The 22,016-nt window shown below is 28.6% G+C and overlaps 2 protein-coding genes across 2 annotated transcripts in view; both read right to left on the bottom strand.

The window, feature by feature from the left end:
• The window catches only part of LOC113389459 (pro-resilin-like), a 72,222-nt gene extending 71,699 nt beyond the window's left edge, over positions 1-523 (bottom strand). The window contains exon 1 of the mRNA XM_026626491.1: positions 509-523. Coding sequence (XP_026482276.1) covers positions 509-523 — 15 coding nt within the window. The remainder of the gene's footprint in view (positions 1-508) is intronic.
• A 2,735-nt stretch (positions 524-3,258) lies between these two features.
• On the bottom strand, positions 3,259-6,087 carry LOC113389458 (peptide transporter family 1-like). Its single transcript, XM_026626490.1, has 5 exons — positions 5,892-6,087; positions 5,050-5,263; positions 4,271-4,898; positions 4,023-4,174; positions 3,259-3,973 (listed from the first exon to the last, which is right to left on the bottom strand). The coding sequence occupies exons 1-5, from the start codon at positions 6,085-6,087 to the stop codon at positions 3,259-3,261; spliced, it is 1,905 nt and encodes a 634-aa protein (XP_026482275.1).
• Positions 6,088-22,016: the final 15,929 nt, after the last annotated feature.

Below are 22,016 nucleotides of genomic sequence, written 5' to 3'. Positions count from 1 at the left end.
TCTCATAGTCCAAATTAAATCTTCAAAAAAATATTTTTCCGCTCACCGTATATATAATACATGATCTCAATTTATTTAAATTCAGTTTAATCACTTTTGAGATATATTTAAAAATTTGGAACCTTACAAAAAAATGGGCTTTTGGGAAAGTTTTTGGTAAAAAAAATGTAACTGAAATTACAAAGTATAAAAAAATAAGTCAAAAATAAAAATAGGTGAAAGATAAAACGTATTTTTCTAAGATCCGTTTTAAGTTAAGTTCGAATGAAATTGTTTAAGTTTTAAAAATTTTTGAGCTTCTTTAATATATAATTAATAACAAATATTAAAAAAGTATCAAAATCAAGAGTAAATATCTCTTTAGACAATTTCAAAATTTTGAATATTTATTTGACAATATTAAAAATTACATAAAATATCAATATCACCAGAATATAATCGAGAAAAAAATTGAATATCCAAACTGAATACAGCAATCCAAATTTAGTCAAAATAATCATCCACTCACCGTATAAGTAAACATTTTTCTCGTCGTAAAATTTCACCACTTGACACTCGTTCCAAAAAAAATCCTCTTAAGCGAATCCAAAATTTCAAAAAATCCCAAATTCTGAATCGACACTAAATATATTATATTAATCGAACTAAACTCGGCAAAGATCAGATTAGAACTGGTGGTTAAGACGACCAAGGATGCTTTTTATATGACCATCCTCTTGGATGATAGTACTACGTAGACGTCGTGAGCGCCATTGGAAGATTTACCTTTCTATGCTGAGGAAAAGAGATGGTAGAATCTTCCAAGTGCCCATGGACGATTGTAAATTGTAAATTTCATATCGAGGTACAATATAACACATATCGAGGTGCCGTTTGTTCTCTTTCTTCATATAAAAAGTGAGAACGAAATCGAAATTAAATCATATTGGTAAAACAGAAGTGGGATTTTTTGGTGGTGGTATTTAATGTCTATTGTTTGATGGTGCGCGATTTAATTTGAATATGGTTACGTACTGATGTGTTCATGACTATAACTTGGTCTAGGCTAAACTTGATATATTATTAATTTATTTTATCATTTTATCATTTGTTATGGTTTTTCTTTATATAATATTTGGTATTAAATCACGAACGCCATGTATATACTGCACTATTAGGTTTTATTGTTCGATGTTAATGAAGAAAATTTTATTATTAACGTTCGAATTACAATTTGTCTAAACGTAAGTTTATTGATTAGAAATCATTTCTATATTGTTCGTAGTAGTTTGTATAAATCTTTGGAGGTTTTAAAACGGAAAATATTTTTTAGGCAAGACAGCTATTCAAAGAATGAGATTATATCGCCAGCGAAAAAGTAAAAAAAATATCAATGAATGTATGTTAATTTTAATTACACGAAGTTCTTCAAACACAATTATTAGATGATGAGTGAAATTGTGAAAACTATATTTGTTTAGTCATATTTGAGGTATGACTTTAATTACATTATAGTTTTTACACATTACACATATTTCTAATGCTATTATAAATATATAATTTTTAACTTCCCGTAGGGCAAGTTATAGAAATCGCAAAAAAATCAAAAATGAAAATTTTTGCATTTCTCGACGTTTCAAAGGTTTCTGAATATTTTGGCATACCTTAGAAAAAATTGATGTTTGCGTGTGTGTGTGTGCGTGTATGTGTGTGTGTTCGGATTCAAATTTTCGTCGACGATTTCGGGAACACGGATCAACCGATTTGAATCATTCAAAAAACATTCGATTCCTATTGATAAGGAGACGTGCAGATTTCGTTTTTGGCGTTTTTCAAAAAAAGTAATTTTTTGTCCAATTTATAGTTTCTCAAAAATCTTATTTTTTCGAAGTAAAATTTTTTCAAAAATTATAATCGTTTTTAAACAAATAATTTTTGATACGGGAAGTTCCAGCAATTTGCCTTAAGGCACAATGCCTTAATTGCCTTAAGACAGAATTCCACTTACAGCAAGTTATAATTTATCATTATATAAATGTGTATAATGGTTGACACTAATAAATGTGTGCATCTCGAGTGTTAACATATTACGTTATTTACATTATTCAAAATTGTTATATGATGTATTTATTTCTACTTAAATTCCATCTTATACAGTAGCAAATAAGTTTTACTTCAAACGCGTGTAAACCTTACGTGCACTCTTTTTTTTTATTGACGTTCGAATCACAATTTGTCTATTTTTATATAGAGACATTTTGTAATTGAGTTAGTAATTATTTATCACTAACAAGATTTATTGTTATTATAATTTTATCTACTATTAAATATTAACTGCCCGAAGGAGTTTGTTTTCATAAAAAAATTCGATTCGCTTATGTTATGTTTTCTCGACGTTTCAAGCCATTCTGAATCGAATAAGACCAAATTTGGAAAAAGTATGTGTGTGTGTGTGAACAGATTTTTTGCCGTAAATGAAAGGCATTGAAAAAGGTCTGAACAGATTTCAGAAATTTATCTCGATGAGGACTATCGTTTATCAATTTTGCGCGACGATCTGCCGAGCCGTTTCTTTGTTAATCGCAGAAAAGTGAAACATTTTTCGTTCACGTTTGAGCCCGCAATTCTGAATCGATTTTAAAAATTCAAAAACTGTTGAGAGATATTAGTTGGGAATTATACTGATTAGTTTTAGATGAAAATCTACCAAGCCGTTTTCTTGAAATTAAACCCGTTTTTTTGGCGATATATATCATGGTCTTATAAAACTTACTGAAATATTACGGCCTTACGACAAGTAGTTGAATTTTAAAAATTCATAAAAGTTTGAGAAATTGAGTAGAATTTTTGACGTTTGTTAAAATCAAAATTAGACGATTTACTTGGTATAACAATAGGGTACTTGGTCTTGATTAGACTGTGTCAAAAGTATGTTTTGTCATTTTCTAATATTTGGATCCTATTTCAAAAGAAAACTGTTACAACAAACCTCTTGCAACATAAACCTTCTAATGAATAAAGTATTAACTAATTAATGAAATGTATGTTTAATAAATATATAATTAAATGAAAAAATTGATAAAAAACAATTTTATACAACTTTATATTTTGAGAATTCACATTTGAAAATATAAAAAAATTGATTAATTCAATGAAAGCCATTTGGTTTGAAAAATCACTTCTTGCGGTGTTCGGCCGTGTCCTTCTTTACATTTCAGAATCCGCTTTTAAAAACAAATGATTCACCTCATTCGAATAAAATGACAAAAATATTGAAAACTACAATGATACAATTATTGTTACTAGGAATGGATATTCTGGTGGTATCAATCTATGTGTCCTTAGTACTACAGATTCGAACAAGTAGTACAGTTCATAAGATACTGAATACGTAGTAGCTCTTAAAATTTTGGGCGGCGAAATATATAAGTACATAAATACGCCAGTTCTCAAAAAATATAATCCAAATATTTCTAAAGCACATGTCAGAAAATACCAAAATGCATTGATGGTATTAGGCTCTACATCAATAACGGCAAGAGCTTTTCTACCTTCAGTGACCATGATCGTATATTCCCCACCAATTTTCAAATCCAGGGTCAAAATTCGCTCATCATTCTTCCACAACTTGACCAATTGTGCATCCATAGATATGACTCTTTGTTTGGTATTTGGAATTTGAGTTCCAGCAATAATACCAAAAGTAGGAGGTACAGCATGTTTTAGTCCGAGCCAATCTTGAACAGAAATGCGATCAGTAATATCAGCCCCAATAATATTCAAAATGGGAGAATTAGATTCTGAATATATATGTATCTTAGAGAATGCATCGAATATAATAATATCACCGCGCATCTTGAACACAATGACCATAAGTTCTTGCTCAATCAATGATGATCTAAAGGTACTCTCTTTGAAGCATTGGCCTTTGATAGTTACTTCAATTGTTTGCATATAACCATCTATCCCAATACCGGGAAGAGTTAAACTACTTCTGGTATTTACAAACACCGGTTCAATATATATATATGTAATCAATAAACCGTGAAAATTTCAATAGAGACGGACAGTCCATGTTGTTAAATATTTTGATATTCGCTTGTCCAGACTTGAACTTGAGAAGAGCATCAGAACGATTCATAATTGCGATGAAAAATGTAATGCCGGTAGAAATGATTATAATATACACACCAGTCTGAAATGGATCAATTGTTAAAAAATAAAATAACTTTCTAGATAGGTACAGCAATAGGTACTATAATTTACATAATTTAAATTATATTAATCTCACCATGATGCGTTCGTAAGGATACCAAAACCTTGTTTTCTTAAGAGGTCGCTCCACCAGCCAAATCATTGGAGCATGGATGAACAAAGTCAATAGTGGTTTCAAGGCAATATCATAAAAAATATTAGAATTATGGCCATAAAGTGAACTTGAAAACTTCATTTTTTTTAAGAGATCATTTCTTTTATTATCATCGGTTGAACATATCCTTTCCAAGATTAGAACTAGAGTCCATGTTAATGTAGCTAAAAGAAATCTTTTCAAGTATTCAACTAATAGTCTATCATATCGTTCATCTGCATAATCCAACCAACTCGGTTTCGGTTCTGATCGCCTTTTCTTGATCCAATTGACAAAAGCATTGTATATACATGGAACTGATTGTTTAATATATGATACATTTGGATGATACTCGATGAAGTGTTTGATGCCCAAATAGATTGCGAAAGCTTGTGCAACATTCGTTATTGTAAAAAGCGAAATTGCAAGTATTTTACAAGTATTATTTCCCTCGCAGGACATTCGCATATAAATTAAGTCGACCATTACGTAACCAAACGCAATTGCAATTGGACGTAAGATCAATATCCATTGTACAAATTGCAATACATCTTCTTCGCCATTTGGATCACTACATAATATTAAAATTAAGTATTATATTTAGGAAAAAATAGTTCCAAATCAATTTGAATAAAATGTCTTGCTGTATCACATCTTTCATAGAGTTAGCATAAATTGTCGATAAAAATTAATTTAACAAAAAATTGTTTTATAAGAAGTACCTGAGTTGATCCATCGCAAGTGCCCACACAAATGCCACATCAACATACATCAAAGGCTCTATAATATCTGCTGCAGTTTTAATAACAATTGCTACTTTTACATCTGTTATTATTGCAGAAAAAGCTATTAGTAAATCGACTGGAGTACTGATTAGAAGTCTATAGAATATGACGTGAAGATATCTCTTAGGAAAGAAGTCCGAGATGATACCGCCTGAAAAATACTCATCATAAATAAATCGCAAGTTTCTGTTTCAAATCAGTAATGACACAGGTCCAAAAAATAAAAAGAGTTGTCTGCATTGGATGTAAGGCATATATTTTCCAATGTCGGACGTTTCATGGCTTTTTTCAACTTAAATGACTCGGTTAAACGGTAATCTTTTGACGATTGCTATTAATTATCCTATGCCTTTGCATATTTGAGATTGTAATTTCTATGCAAGATAGATAATATTCTAAACTCTCCCCCCACAAAGTAATGCCTAACGGCAGTTTCCGTGGGGACCAGAGATAATGGCAGAGCGGAGGTTTTAATCGGTATTATACCCAGGCGGTATTGAGTCCGACACACCCAGACAAAAGACCTATTCTGGAATGCGTAAAGGCATTTCCTTCGCTGTACAAAAAAAAACAAACCCTATAGGGAGTTAACAAAATATCTAAAATTGGAAAAAGCTGGGCATGCCATTACGAAAAACTACTATGAATCAAATCTTTTTTGAATAATTGAAATCGCTTGATCTGTGCTCTCGAAATCGTGGACGAAAAATCGTATGCATACATACGTTGTGTTTTTTTAAGATATTCTAAAATGTTTCAATTACTAAAGTAATTCTTACCACAAGCCATAGGTAGAAAAAACACATATGTCACGTATTGTACTATATAAAGGTGTTTCCCTTCAAGTTCTAGTTTAGGATGAGAGAGCAAATTGCGTAACATTCCGAATCCCATCGCCGATAAGAAATATCTTGCTAGAATATATTTTGTTCTGGAAGGATTCAAGTATTGTCGATAACTTGCCCTAGTCACCATAATTAATTAATTAAAATTTCCGAGTTGATTACTAAAAATATTTAAACCGAACTTCTCACAAAATATCAAAACTGACGGATTTTGTTTTTGGTTGATAGCTAGATATAAAATATACTATATCTTGACAATAATCTAATATCATTTTAATCATTTTTCATTGCGGCTTGCTTGAAAATCTGTAGATATATAAACTGAAAGTGGCATTTCGTCGTAAGGCAAGTTGCAAAAACTTCCCAATACATGTAATTTTTGACTTAATCAACCGGAATAAAAATTTACCTAATTAGTTAAAATTTGAATTGTATATTCAAAAATATTTTTTTCACTTTCCTTAAAAAATAATAAATGCAATTTCGGATTATGTTATTAACAATATCTGCAATTATATTATTGTAACACGTGTCTTTAAGTCCCAAAAGAGCAGCCCATAAATTCCAAATTCAATTAAATTCAGCCAATTTTCGTAGGTCTGCTTTAGGGTGTTCGATTAAGGCATTTACTCCATGGTCTTATAGAACTTACTGAAATATTACGGCCTTACGACAAGTGATTTTATTTTAAAAATTCATCAACGTTTGAGAATATGAGTTGTTTTTTTGACATTTGTGAAAATTAATATAAGACGATTCACTTAAAAAATCCTACTTTACTAAATCATTAGAGTCCTGCGGAAACTGGTTCAATTATAAAAATTATTGATTTGTGAAAATTTGCTTTTAGAAAATAATCAGAGTTAACGTATTCGTTCGTTTGCAATTATGTGTAATAAATCCACTCGGAATACTTTTAATCACTTATAAATTAATTTATTTTTTATTGATTAAGTCGATTATTTACACATATCGGTAAGTTTATATAACTTGCCTCAAGACAAAATATCAACACCAACTAGTTAGACTATAATATCTATCGTCAAATCAATTTATGAAACATTTCTATTTTATCCAAAAATTGGTCCCTTACTTTACAAGTAAAAATACTCCTTTCGTGTATTGCTGAACAAAATATCTAAATCTAAAATACTAATTAGGTATGTTACAAATATACCATGACTAATAAGAACAACTACTGGGTTGTCTAATGGTAAAACCTGGTCAAATAAAAATAACTAATCAAATACTTAAAGCTTTAATATGTTCTGCCTACTATTAGGCAGATTGTAATTTGCATAATAATTAGTAGTAGTAATTAATAAAAAAAAATTAAAAAAAAATATTTTGCTGTTGAATTAATTTTTTTTTATCCTATAAAGAACTGTAAATGCATTATTCAGAGGCTTTTGAGACAGTTCAATGCAATATATTAGATGCAAAAAAGTTTGATCATAGACAATAAATTAATTGTTCATAAAGTACGACAAAAAATGTAAGGTCTAATATTAGTGACATAGTTTTTTTTACAGTAATGATAGTACAAAAAGGATATAAAAAAATCAATATGGAAATTTACTAATTAGTAGTCAAAAATGTAAATATTCATTTATAAATATTACATTAATGCCATATTAAGAGTCTATGTTCGTATGAGTTGGAAGTAACACATTGTCAGAAGGCTATGTATTTTTACACATAAAACCTAAAAAAATTGGACTTGCAACCCAAGATTCCAAATTTCATACCAACTTTTGACAGTTTGATGTCAATCTTTACTAGAAAAGCTAATTTAAGAGACGGTTTTTAGTGAAAATAGCCTTTTTTACGGATTACTGCACCAAATTAACAGTATGTCATTAGCATTAGAATAAATCTACTAATATACGAAATACAGAGCAGTGATAGTCAAACTATGGGTTGCCTTCTAGAGAGACACTTAGATAAAAAATTATCATTACAGCAACTCGTAGAATATTTATGCTATATTTTGCTATGCAAAAAAACACTAACAAATAGTAAATCTATAAAAATGAGTGCGCGTAAGGATCACACGCGATTGAAGTAAAACTTTTTTACTACCGTACAAAGTATCAAATTTAAGCTATGTAAAAATAAATACATCATATAACAATTTTGATCAGTAATATGGTGACACTCGTAATGCACACATTTATTAGTGACAACCATTATACACATTTATATGATGATAAATTATAAATTATATATTTATAATAGCATTAAAATATGTATAATATTTAAAAACAATAATGTAACTAAAGTCATACTTCAAATATGACATGATCGGTTTGTCATTGTAATTAGCATTTAGAAATGAACCTTCATTAGAGAAATGAAGTAATTGCTGATTAATAAATTCTATAATAATCGTTCACACAGTGGATTATGTTAAACAACACCTGAAAAATATTGTTTTTGCAACTTGTAACTTTTGCATCATGTAATAATTGTATTTGAAGAACTTCATGAATTAAAATTAACATACATTATTTGACTGCTTGTATTTTTTTTTACTTTTTCGCTGGCGATATAATCTCATTCTTTGAACAGCTGTAATATCTGTCATGTCTAAAAAAATTTTTTTTTTCAATAACATCAAAATATTCTGGTTCAAGCATTTTTTATTAAATCATACATGACGTCTAATCATAATCGACCCGTATAGAAATGGCATCATCGAGAGCGAATGACGAATCATTGGCACTCGACTCTTATCTTATCGAGTCTTATCTGCCGTAACGCACTTTCGTTGCATTTGTACGGATTTACACCCTGGTCGCGCCTAATGAAGTTTTACTTCAATAAATAAATAGCAACACGCTAAATTGTAGAAAAATGTAAAGAACCCAAATATTTTATCGTAAATTAAGCTAATACATCAAGACAAGCTCATCCAAAAAGAGCAAATATCTCATAAGTTGTAGTTGTAAAATTGGCTACGTCTTTCATATTTTACTTACTAAACTACCAATTCTGATAAAATATCATTGCAAAATTCATCGTAACTCAAATAATTTAGCTAAATTTATTGGTCAGAAATCACTTCAACCTCAACCATACCCACTTATTTATTAAAAGGGAGAGTTAATTTTTAATTTACCTAATCACTTCTCAATACTTTATCATTAATCAATCATATACTATTACTGCAAAACGACAATCGTGTGAGCCAATTTTACGCCTAAAGATTAACCCAAATATTAATTGCTCATGTAACTGACTACCGAGATGTAATAACATTTTGCGGTGTTTTTGCGGTAGTAATTGAGCAATCTTAATGGATACTGATTTTCTCATAGAAAAATATAGTTTTAATCTAGTAACCAAGTTTTTGCTAGATTGGAACTCAAGTTATCTATTGATTATTCTGAAACAGTCTGATGTATCACGTTTTTCACAAACAGCAATAATCTTACAAGCTGTAGTAATGATATTTCTAATAATTAGCAAAGTTGCGTTTGCTTAGAAGGCAACCCAACGGTTGACCTATGAGTACCTAATCAGCATCAATTCGTTTCGTTAATGGAAAACTTCAATTACGAAATTCTAGATACGCATTCTCGCAGATTTTTTTTTTAATCCAATAACCAAGTTTTTACCAGATTTGAACCCAAGTTATCTACTGATCATTCTGAAATAGTCTGACATGTCAAATTTTATCTATTTTCGAACAGAAACAATCTTACAAACTTTAGTAGCTTTTGGATTCAACGAAGTAGCTTCTATTGTGGAGGCAACCCAATGGTTGGCCTATGAGTATTTGATGTATTCATACTAGAAGAATTTCTCTGGCAGTATCTGGAAAGGGACTATTTTTATTTGGCAACATTGTTTTCTTAATACTTTCAACTCAAAACTTTTTTGACTTTGATTTTTTGCTGTATATCTTCTGAATTAATATTAACCGTTCAAGAACCAAACTGTAACATTTTTACAGAACTTACACTTTTTTTTGTACTCCAATTTCAGAGGGTAATTATTTTTGGCATTTTTCACATACATTGCAAAAAATGTATGTCACTGAAATGGGAATTAATAATGCTTTGTCTAAAGACAATTTCATAGTAAAGAAATCATCATATTTTTCTAGCGCAATAAGACATTAAAGTTTTCATTAACAAAAATAAATTATAACAAAAAAAAAAAAAATTAATGCCAAGTGTTATGGATTTTGCATTCTAAATTTCTGATTGTTGCATTTAACCAGTTTAAAATCTATATTAAGAAATATTTTAAAAACAATTCGATTTCCATATTTTGAAGTGAAGAAATGCAAAAAAAATATTCGATTCTTCGACAATTAAAAAATAATCCGTTGTTAAAGTTATATAAGTTAGCATATGCATTTTTGAAAAATCACCTACATTTATTTAAAAATGTACTCTGTAAAAACTTACAAACTCGTACCTTGTCAGAAATATGAAAAACAAGATAAAATTGAATTTATTCAAAATAAAATGAAAAATTCTACAGCTTTACGATAGAAAATCAAGTCGAATTAAAATTGTCATTTATACGTGTCCATCAATTTTAATTCAACCAGAACTTAACAACCGAAAGTTTGAGAATAATTTCTTTTTCGATTTGAAATTTATCACATTTCTCGCTTTGAAGCTTGATACTTGAGTAATTTGTGCTTCTTTAAGTACTTATTTAATTAACTTCTCGTGGGGTAAGTTATAGTAATCGCAAAAAAATTGAGAATGCGTGTGTGTGTGTGCGGATACAAATTTTCGTCGACGATTTAGGGAACACCGATTAACCGTTTAACCGATTTGAATAATTCAAAAAAACATTCGATTCGTATTGATAAGAACACGTGCTGATTCGTTATTGGCGAAGGCAGGTTTAGCTGTTTTGAAGATACGGAGCAAAAAGTGCAAAAAAGCAAGTTCTGAGAGAACAAATCGGCCGATTTCAATGATTCAAAAAACATTCGATTCGTGTTGATGTGGAGACGTACCGATTAGTTTTTGGTACAGGCAGGTCCAGCCGTTTCGAAGATACAGAGAAAAAGTGCATAAATTCCGATAAGATCCTAGACATCCGCTCATAACGTTTTTCGTGAGCACTTCGTTATAGCTGAGTTGGTTGGCGCGTCACTGCAATTTTCGTTCGCGTTAGTGGATAAGAAAGTCAAGACTAATTTTTTTTTTATTTATTTTAATACTTCTTATGTTTGTATAGTTGATACTACATGAACTATTTAAAATTGATAACTCAGTGCATATATTTTGCGAACGAAAAATTTATGCATTTGAAATAAAATATGTTCATTCTAACAATAAGTCTGCTTATATATATATATATATATATATATATATATATATATATATATATATTATTCAAACATACTCGTATATAAACAATGTCTAATCTGATAAGTTTTCACATTTTGTCTACAAGGAACAAATAATCAAAATTCAGAGTTTCTAATATTTATTCATAGACATTTTTGTTGACTGATTATTTTTATTCTTCGAATATATAATTCTAATACGGGAAGTTCCAGCAATTTGTCTTAAGGCACGATGCCATGCGCCCCACTAGTTTTCACCTGAGTTGTCTCAATTTTTTGAGTTCTAATAATTTACCCGATTATATTTATATTTTAATTTTAATTTTGTTTACTTTTCTTTATATTGTATTGTTAGTAATATTAGATATTAATAGAATGGCTTCAGAAAGTGATTTACAATATTGTGGGTGAGCTCAAAGTAAGTGATTGAAAGTGAATCGAATTCTGAAAGTTTAATTATTTAAACTGACAAATTCCAATTAACAGATTGATCTATAGTAAAGAATTGTATCGAAAATGATCTATTAAGGCTTCACCTTTAGGCGAATTCTTATGGACCAGAGAGTACAGAGATGTAATCGAATTTTTTTTCATTGATTATAGTTTATTTGAAAAGAATATTATCAAAGGCGGAATTTAGTTCTTTCAGTTAAAAATACAAAAACTTATATTGAACTTCGAACTTGTGAAAATTTAACTTATCAATATATTTCCATTTATTTGGAAAAAAATAGTTATCCAAAAATCCTGACCATCACCACACCCAAGTATAAATAAAAAGAAAGAGGAAAACTAGAATATATATATAATTTTTTGTTTGTTTTAATTTTAATTAATTTTAATTATATTTTACCAAATCCAGCTCTGGTTCTGAGTGAATTACAATTACAACAATACAAACAAGAATTCGAAAAAAAGTTGTACTTTTAGACGATCGTGGCATTTCACATGGCTTCATTACAGAATTCATATTAAGAGTACCGAGATGAAAGTAAAAATTCTGTTTTTTCTCTTATCGCTCGCTTTTTTGTTTTGAACAAGTTCACACAAAAAGAACTGTATTATTTTTATGTAACGATCATTCGCAGTTATATCATTTATGGGAAATTGATATGACGATATCATCAACAGTAGAACAATCTAGACTTGGAGGATGTTTGGCAATCTCGTGTCAAAAAGGTGTTACATATTAAATGTCTCATGATAACGTGAAAAGAGTGTTAGCCAAATTAAAATATATAGCAGTTACTGTTGCATTATAATAAAAAATATGTTCACATACACGCATACACACACAGACATACTTTTTCCAAATTTGGTCTTATTCGATTCAGAATGGAAACGTCGAGAAAACATAAAAGTAGCGAATCGGATTTTTTTATGAAAACATAAATTTCTCGTTCGGGAAGTTAATAAATTATGGATCCAATTTTCGAATAAAATACAAATATGGAACGGCTATGTTCCGGGTCTATCGTCGTATGATTTGGTAGTAAAAAACTATCAAAAAACTGTGAATTTGCTGTTTGCGATAAAGTTTCTATGTCCGTTTTGTGTAGGGTATCTGAGTCATAGAAAAACCCTGTAAATGGTATGTATAATTGATTGTTTGAAATTATTTATCACTTTTTTTAATGTAGTTCACAAGAGTGAAATTTTTAAATTTGTCCATCTTTTGTTAGACAATAATGCAATTCCTTAGAAATAATAATTTGGTACAAGGTAAAATGTAGTAATTCTGGAAAAAAGATCATAACAATCATTCAACAATGTTTTGATCAATGAATCAATATTAGAGATAAATTCAGTTGTCTATGATTTATGCGAGTACTTACTTGTACTACTTACTTATATCATGTCGCCACTTGATTTATTTCTCATTTCAGACAGATTTTACAGTTTGATAGATTTTGTGATTGAAGCAAATTATATTGTCTTATTAGTGATCAGAAAAGTCAGAGTAGACTTGTTAGTCTGCAAGTCTTAGGTAAGTTTAGTCTGTTATAAGTTGAGAGATAACAAGTTTTTTCACAAATTTTTGGCAAGAAAAATTGTTCTCATTTTATGTTACTAAAAGATATTAAAAGAGCAAGCTTTTCTGCGGCCTTATTGGAATTAGGGAGCGTCCATTAATCACGTGATTGATTGTTTAAAGATTTTAGGATCCTCCTTTCCTCTTGGAAATACGTGGTAATATTCAGAATTTTTCCCGTTCCTCACCATACATTACGTGAATCTTTAGTTTTACTTGAATTTTTAAAATTTAGGTAAAAAATAATTACACGCAATATCTTACTATACTCCTCTCTCCCCCACGTGATATTTTGTAATTTTTTGTCAAGTTCCTAAAAACCCCACATAATTAATAGAGGCCACTAAAATCTCTTATTATTAAAGAAAGTCTATTATGATATACCTTGTCTTGCAATTTCGGGTACTTTTACCCAGATGTTGTAACCATTTTTTACTTAAAAATTTAGATAGAATTGTTACTAAGTGAAAACATCTCCCCTCCGGTATTGCTGCATAAAACTCCTTAGTATTGGAGAAAGTTTATTAATTATAATATATGGAGTATAGTTAGGCTGACCATTGGGTTGTAGTATAAACAATGCTATTTAGTTACGGAATGAAATCCTTTAAGAACAAAAGTTGCTTATAGGTCCCTTAAGATCTGTTCACTTTTAGAATATAATATAAAAACAACATCCGAAAATTAACTAATTTTGGACCTAAATTATTGATGCCTATGGCGAATATTGTAGACTACAGCCTAGTAGTATTTAAATACTATTTAAATTTAAAGACTGGTTATTCTACTAATTTATTGAGAGTTATGATGATGACTAAACAATAGTTTCAATGGAAGTTCTAAAAAAGGCAACAAAAATAAAAAGCAAACACTTATAATAGGAGTCGTCAGCACGTTGTGCAAACGATTGTCTGGCACTTGCAAAATATCCGGTGTAAAAATATTCGTCACGAAGAAAATATTTAGAAAAAAAATCTGAAATAGGATTTCAATATTAGAAAATGACAAAACATTCTGTTGACATAGTTTTCTTAACTTCATTTCTCAATTTCAAAAAACTGAGTTTAAAAAAATCTAAATCACCTATGGAACAAAATAACTCCAACTCATCTTTGGACCAATAAATATGTGGAGCAACTTTCAAAAATTTCTTAAAAATTTGAAGACATCAAAAAAAATTATTAAAAAAAATTGTGATTGCCCCAAAGTATGTTCCTAATTTGTTTGGTCATAATGACGCCAACATAAGCACATGTGAAGATGAAATCGAACTTGTACAAAAGCCGCCTTAAAGATCATCCAAACTTGTTTACCAGAACACTACCACGGCTAGATTATAAGAAAAGATCTAAATTACTTTACATTAATCTCTGGTCAAAGGTCAGATGATTTTGCATTTTGAAAGCCTTTATTTTTATTGCTAGAATTTTCCATGCTTAGAATTTTTGTAGAAATTAAATTACCTGCAAACTGTATTACATCTAGTTTCATAATAACATTGAACTTTTGCACTTGTCGAAATGTTACAATAATTTCAATGATACAGATCTACCTTTGACCCAAATTTGGTATTACGAACAAGGAACGATTTGTGTCTGATCGACGACTACTGGTTAATCCATAAGCAAGATCATTAGCGAGATCTTAATCAATAAGATGAGATAGATCGAGTAATGAATAAAGAATTTTATTGTACTGATCAATGGAATAGTTAGCAAGTCGTTACTGAATGTCATGGATAAAAATCGATAGATGGTGAATTCGAACTTATAAGATTGCAGTTTGGTGATTATTAGTTGATTATTAGATTGAGTCGAGTTCTATAGTAAAATCAAAGTTCAGAAGGTGATATATAACTATCAGTTTGTATTACATCATTTACCCTTACCACCAAAATCGCGGAGAATTTTGCCTTCCAAGTGTTCTACTTTTAGGTGTTAGCAAGTATTTGCCTTCGAAACTTCAGCTATTTTAGATTCTACGTATTTCAAATTTTAGTTTTTATATTTAAGATTTTTTGTTATTCGAGTATTTCTAACTTCAGGTTCAATCCAAAATGTAAATGCTACAAATTTCATTATTTCAAGACTTTTATCAGTTTTTATAATGAAATTCTAGGTATTAAAATTTAAAGACGTCTACACGATATAAATTTGAAGTTTTAGAAATACAAGACTCAAGTATTCAATATTTTATGTATATTTTTTTTAAATTATCAATATTTGAAATTTTAGGTACCTATTATGAATTTCAAATATATCAAATCTTAGTTAGGGATTCGTAATTCTGGTATTTTAAGGTTTAGGTAATTAAATCAAATCGATTCAATTTTTTTTTTTTTTTAATCTTTAACTATTTTAAATTCAAGGTATTTGATTTTTAAGTACACATTATACCATTTTTGCGTATATCAAAATTTAGTTATTTGAATTTTTAGATTATTCAAATTTTAAGTATTTTAAATTTTAGATTTTACAAGCTTTATGTCTTTTTAGATTCACATATATCATAATTTTGAGTTTCTTGACGTTTATGTATATCAACTTTTAGGTATTTTAAATTTTTTGGTGTTTAAAATTTAGATATTTCAAATATGATGCATTTAGTATGCATTTAAGAGATAAATTGAAAAATCTGTTCGAGATTTTAGCTTTTCGAAATAAAAGATATTTTTTCCGTGCAAGGTTTTATAAATTATTATTGTAAAGGCTTTTGATATTTAGAGATCTTAGGTTTTGAAAATTTAGAAACTCGAAATTTTAGATGTATGAAATTGAGGTACTCAAAATTTTATATGGAACCTAAAAAAATTGATTCATTATTCAAAATTTTAGTAATTTTAAAGTATAGAAACTCCAAATTTACGGTACATGCAATTTTGGTAGTATGAAGTTTTAGTTTTTAAATCATTAAATATTTAAAATTAAAAAAATCAAAATTTCAAAACGTGTGATGCTTCAGAAACAAGGAATGAGATATTTAAAATGTTTCAAATTTTAGATTTTCTAAATTTTTTGTTTTGTGTTTCGAACTTTAAGTATTCAAAATTTAAGGTAAACTAAATTCTAGAAATTCTAAATTTCACGTATTCAAAATTTAAAAATAAATTGAAATTTTTGAAAAATGTATTATAAACGTATAAGATGGTCCAAAGTTCAAGTATTTCACATTTAAAAAAGTCGAATTTTTTTGTTACTTATTTAAAATTTCTGAGCTTCTAAGTATTTGAGTATTCGAATATCTGAATTATTGGATTTTTAAAAAAATATATGTGGAATGCTTAGATTGAATATCAAAAGTCGATTTTAATCTAATAAGATAAAGTACCCTGAGGACTTGTCGAAATTTACTGTCTAAAATTTTGTATATCGAAAATAATTCAGATGTTATTTTTAATTCTGGTTAAAGTTCTAAAACTCACTCATGTACTTTAAATGAATAATTTTAACTTTGTAATTCAGTTTATATAACTCATATAAATATTTGACAATGTTACAGTATTTATTTAAAAACATTTAATATTCCTCAAACATTTCTTGGTTCCAGCAATTTGCCTCAAGGCACGATGCCATACACCACTAGTTAATTATAAATATTGTATATTAGAAAAATAATGGTGCAGTGTTTAGTAACAATGTCCGATGATGTTTCTTATAAATTAATATTACAATTCCATCCATTCCTATAACGTCATTCCATTGTCATTGAAGAGAAAGACAAAATGCGAAATGTTAATAGGTATGATATAATAACACTGACTGAGTGAGTATTATTTTCTATGAAACATGATACACGATTACTTTAATATCAAGGTCCAAAGTTGTCAAATTCGAATGGGGTCCATCCGGCTCATCACGGCTAAAATACAAAAGATACCGATCTTAATTTTAAATCTTTTGAAGAATCTTCAGAATAATAACGAGGTGTATCGAAGTACTGTCAGAAGTAATTTCAAGTATCAGATTATAAGAGATTTTAGATTTAGTAGTTTGTTGGTAAATATTTAGAGTTTGGAGCGGCCAGAGATGTACTCGACACATAGTCAAAATAGGCATTACAATTGTAAAGAAACTTTTCTGGATAATAAGCTATATATTTATTTTACAATTTGTTTATTTGCTTAAATTTGTTGGTAATAAAAATATTTTTTTATTTCTTTTTTTTTTATTTTTTTTCAAAATTTTGCAAAGTTTTTTTTATTAATTTAGTTTTCGGTACAGGAAGTTCCAGCAATTTGACTTATGGCTCCATGCCATGCACCACTAGTTTTTTTTTTTTCAAATATTTCAGTTTGTATAGCAAATAAACACAGTTTTATACACATGACGAGTATGCTCATCAATATACTTAATTTTGCCACTTCCCCATGACGAGAATATACGCCAATCATAGTTAACTATCAATAGACAATATTCTAATTTTTTTATCAATTGACCAACGATCAGAACACAAAAATTCTATCAGCAGTTATGATCATCTGACTTAGCATTTCTCCAATCTCTAAGTTTTTAGTATTACAATTCCTGTAATAGTAATAAATTATTGATTATTGATGCAGCAAATCTGGATAAAAGCTGTTTTATTACCTATTGCTACTTGATATAAGGCTTCCCGATAATCAATCGACATTGATACCATGATTTATAGGGAACATTACCAAATATTTTGATTCAAAGCTAATACTCTGATTAGAGACACTTATGTTGTCAGAGATCATATATCACTATTGTCTTCACAATGCCAGGTTAATATTGAACATCTTGGGTCAAGGTTGAAACTTAGATCATTATTACAAATTTTACTTTTAAGATTAAGTACTAGAGATTAATAACAGTAAAACATAAGCAAGCCATTTGATTAAGAATTAAAGATATATCAACTATTACCTGTCAAAAAAGAGGTCATTTACTATAACAATTCTGTACTTCTGGTGCCACTTTCTTGTTCTTGAAGATGAAAACTTTAGTGTGCACCATTTACTAATACAATTAAAGTAAAATCGTCAGTTATTATTCAATACACAGATTCGACCAATATTCAACAACATATGTTCCAAATGGTCAAATAAACCAGTGGTCAGGATAAATTAATTACATGGAATGATCGACATAGATCAATATAACGATATGGGCTCAATCTAAAAATTGTTCAATTTTTATACCCAGTCGATTTTGGCTTCAAATTTGACCAATTTAAATTGTATTATTGCTCGTAGACCTAGATTAATGGATAGATGATTCTTTTAATGCGTTCTAGAATAAAAAGTTTTTTTTGGTCATTATGAATCTTTTGGCACCAAAATTGTACTTAACTGGGCAGTTGTAAATATAGTAGTGAAAAAGAAAAATGCTCTAATGAAATTGTGATGATGGGAGTCTAAATTTGAACTTTTTCCCAAAAATGTTTATGTAATTAGTAGAAGTAGCAGTGTATTTTTTTGTTCCAGTTTCAGCCTAAATTTCTGAACTGATTATAAAAATTCAACTGATATTGCTTGGCATCGTGCCTTAAGGCAAATTGCTGGAACTTAAAAAAAGCTGAAAAAAAGTTTTGAAATAGATTATTATAAATACCGTAACTCTCATTTTTATTTTATGGGCAAAATATAAGGATATTTATATTTAATTATTTTATAAATTAAAAAAAAAAAATGAAATATTTTTTTTGTCAACTCAAGCAGAAAGTTTTTCGAATCATTCAAATCGGATGTCTAGTTCTCTCAAAACCTGCCATTTTTTGCACATTTAGCTCCGTATCTCCGAAATGACAGGACCTACTTTTTCCAAAATCATTACAAATTGAATTGTACCACTTCTCCCAATCATTACAAATTGAATGTTTTTTTAGATCATTCAAATCTGATACTCCGTTCTCAAAAACTCGTTTTCTATTTTCTGCACTCGTTGTTGCTCCGTATCTCCGTAACGGCTGGGCCTGCTTTTACATCTCCCTATCAATAGGAATCGAATGCTTTTTAAATTATTCAAATCGGTTGATCCGTACACCCGAAATTGACGAAAAATTGTGTCTACACATACACACACACACACATATACACAAAGTTTTTGGCAGAGATTGATCAGGGATTTTCTTTGTAATTAAACGTTGAAAAAAAAGATAATTTGGATAAAACTTTTATGGTAATAAAAATTTTTGGTATTGAGGGCTTCTAACCCTTTCCACTCGAATGCCGCCTACGAACTATTATTAATACATTAGACGCCTATAAGAATACTATTTGAATTGAATAAAATTCATTAATGTATACAATTTTCAAATCTATTTATTATGTATGTATGTAAAATTAACTCTTTCCACTCCCGAATTGCAAGATTTATTTGTTTTGCCGCCTGAGCGCTTCCGAGTGGAAAGGGTTAGGTACTTCAAAAATTATAGAGAAGTACTTTCAGCTTGTAGTCGTACTCTTAAAAATTTGGGAAAAGACTCTGTTTTTCAACCACAAAATTTCGAGTGAAATCTCGCACTGCATGCGACCTGATATCAAACAGTCTTTAGGGCATTTCTAAAAGAGCAATGAAGTATCAAATACTAGTTTTCATATCATATCTAAAGAGGACTACTAATAGCCATCTGTAAAATAATAACTAGCTAAGCAATTACTAAATGTGTTCATGAAATCGACAGATTGTACTTTATATATCACAAAAAATCTAGATTTTTTTTATCGACTATCCTATTCAAAATATTTGCATTTTTTTTACCAAGTAGCATTGGATGCCATCTATGCAAATTCTTCTCACAGTTATTAATATGTTCCATTAAAATAAATGTTGCCAAATATTTTTTCAAAGCCAATATATCGATTACGGCCAATTACCTTGTCAGAAATCATATGTAAGGTATTGTCTTCGCAATGCCAGGTTAATATTGTACATCTTGGGTCAAGGTTGAGACTTATAGTTGGATCATTATTGCAAATTTCACTTTTAATTGTTTTTGTTATGTGAGCATCAATAATAATTAGTCATCGTAATTTATTAATTTATTTATTATTCAATCTCAAAATTTTGGACTCTCAAACAGACATATGTATATATATTTACAAACTAGGTGTGAGTAATATTTTGGCCTAAGGCCTTTGCTAAAAACTAGTAAGGGCTATCCTCCTATATTTTTGCAACAATTTTTGAACTTTTGAACTTGGTTTAGAATTTTTCAGAAGAAAATGTTGTCAAAAAACCAATCTAGCTAGTATGTATCCAGTTTCATCAAATACCTTTTAAAATAGTTAAAATAGGTGTCATTGGGAGAACATATACTTATTTTTGTTCAATTTTAGTCTCAAATGATTCAGAGTTAGTTGAATTATCATAAAAACATAATTAATTTTATATACATGTATAAATACTTACTTAATTATATGCTTACTATAAATACATAATTATTATTTTTCTAGAGATATCAATCGAAATCTCTTAAATGAATTATTATATATCGGTTTATGATTTTTGACTTTCGAATTAACACAATCAATGAACATAGTAATTAATAAAAAAAATCTAACACTTCGAATATTTTTGAGAAAATGACTTTCACTCCAGTTCATTATTAGTAAAAATGTCTTTATTAAAATTATTATAAATTATACATATTCATGATTGTTATAAATCATACGTATTCATGATTTAATTAATCACTTGTATATAGCTTTTGTAGCAATATGTATTGTTTTAAATTGTTATAAATGTTTTCCAAAATTTAAATAAGTTTTATATTAAAGTTTAAAATAATTGAATCAGCATTATATACACTATATTATATTTTTACTGAATTATATTATACTTTAGATGAAATCAAAATAAAAATATATTTTCTAAAATAAATACCAGGAGTTAAACTCTATTTCTAATTTTATTTCATAATATATAAACTTAACTTCAAGTGTGTCAAAATTATAATTATTTTTTAGATATCATTTTATCCAAACCATTTGAATTTTTACCTTAACTAAGCTGAGCTTTTCGATAGTTCTCTAAAGTTTCAAAAGTTACAAATACAAAAGTTTTTGAGCTTCCATTATAATTTCGGTGTTACGCAAGGAGTGTAACTTAGACCTCGCTTATTATCAATAGGATTTTTTAATATAACCAGCATTTTCAATCAATTTCTGGCTACAAACATTATTTAGATCATTAATTTATATTATTAATATATTGTACTAACAAAATCAATGACTTTAGAAGTTGCCGTGTCAAAATTAGGTCGCTTGTGTACAAGTCAAGTTTAAATCGATAAATCATTAAATTTCTGTAAATACGAATGAGTTTAATTTAGTTTCATTTAATAGCAAACATTGTTATATTACCTTGACTGCACAGTTGTAATGGAAGATCTTGAAAGTTATTTGCTAAGTTTTCTATTTTTTCGAATTGCATCAGTTCATCTCGTTTTTCTAATGGTATAACTCTATTAGCTGAATAAATGAAGATTCAGAAAAATTATTGTAAATAATTGAAAATCATTTTAAAAAAAAATTAAATGTATTAGTATTTATACTATCACTCTTCTCATGTAATTTTTATTTAAATATCATTAAGACATTTATAATTTATTTAGATATCATTCTATAAATTTTAATATTAACTTATGGGTCGATTCTGCCCAATGTTATGGCAAGGCCATATTACTCTCCAACTTCCATACATAATGCTATTGAATCATATTGAATACTGTCAAAATGTCATGT

The sequence above is a fragment of the Ctenocephalides felis genome, unplaced genomic scaffold (assembly GCF_003426905.1).
Source record: "Ctenocephalides felis isolate EL2017-DRISC unplaced genomic scaffold, ASM342690v1 CF-g0.4_SCAFFOLD_03573, whole genome shotgun sequence".
NCBI classification, from domain to species: domain Eukaryota; kingdom Metazoa; phylum Arthropoda; class Insecta; order Siphonaptera; family Pulicidae; genus Ctenocephalides; species Ctenocephalides felis.
This window is presented reverse-complemented; position numbering and strand designations above follow the sequence as displayed.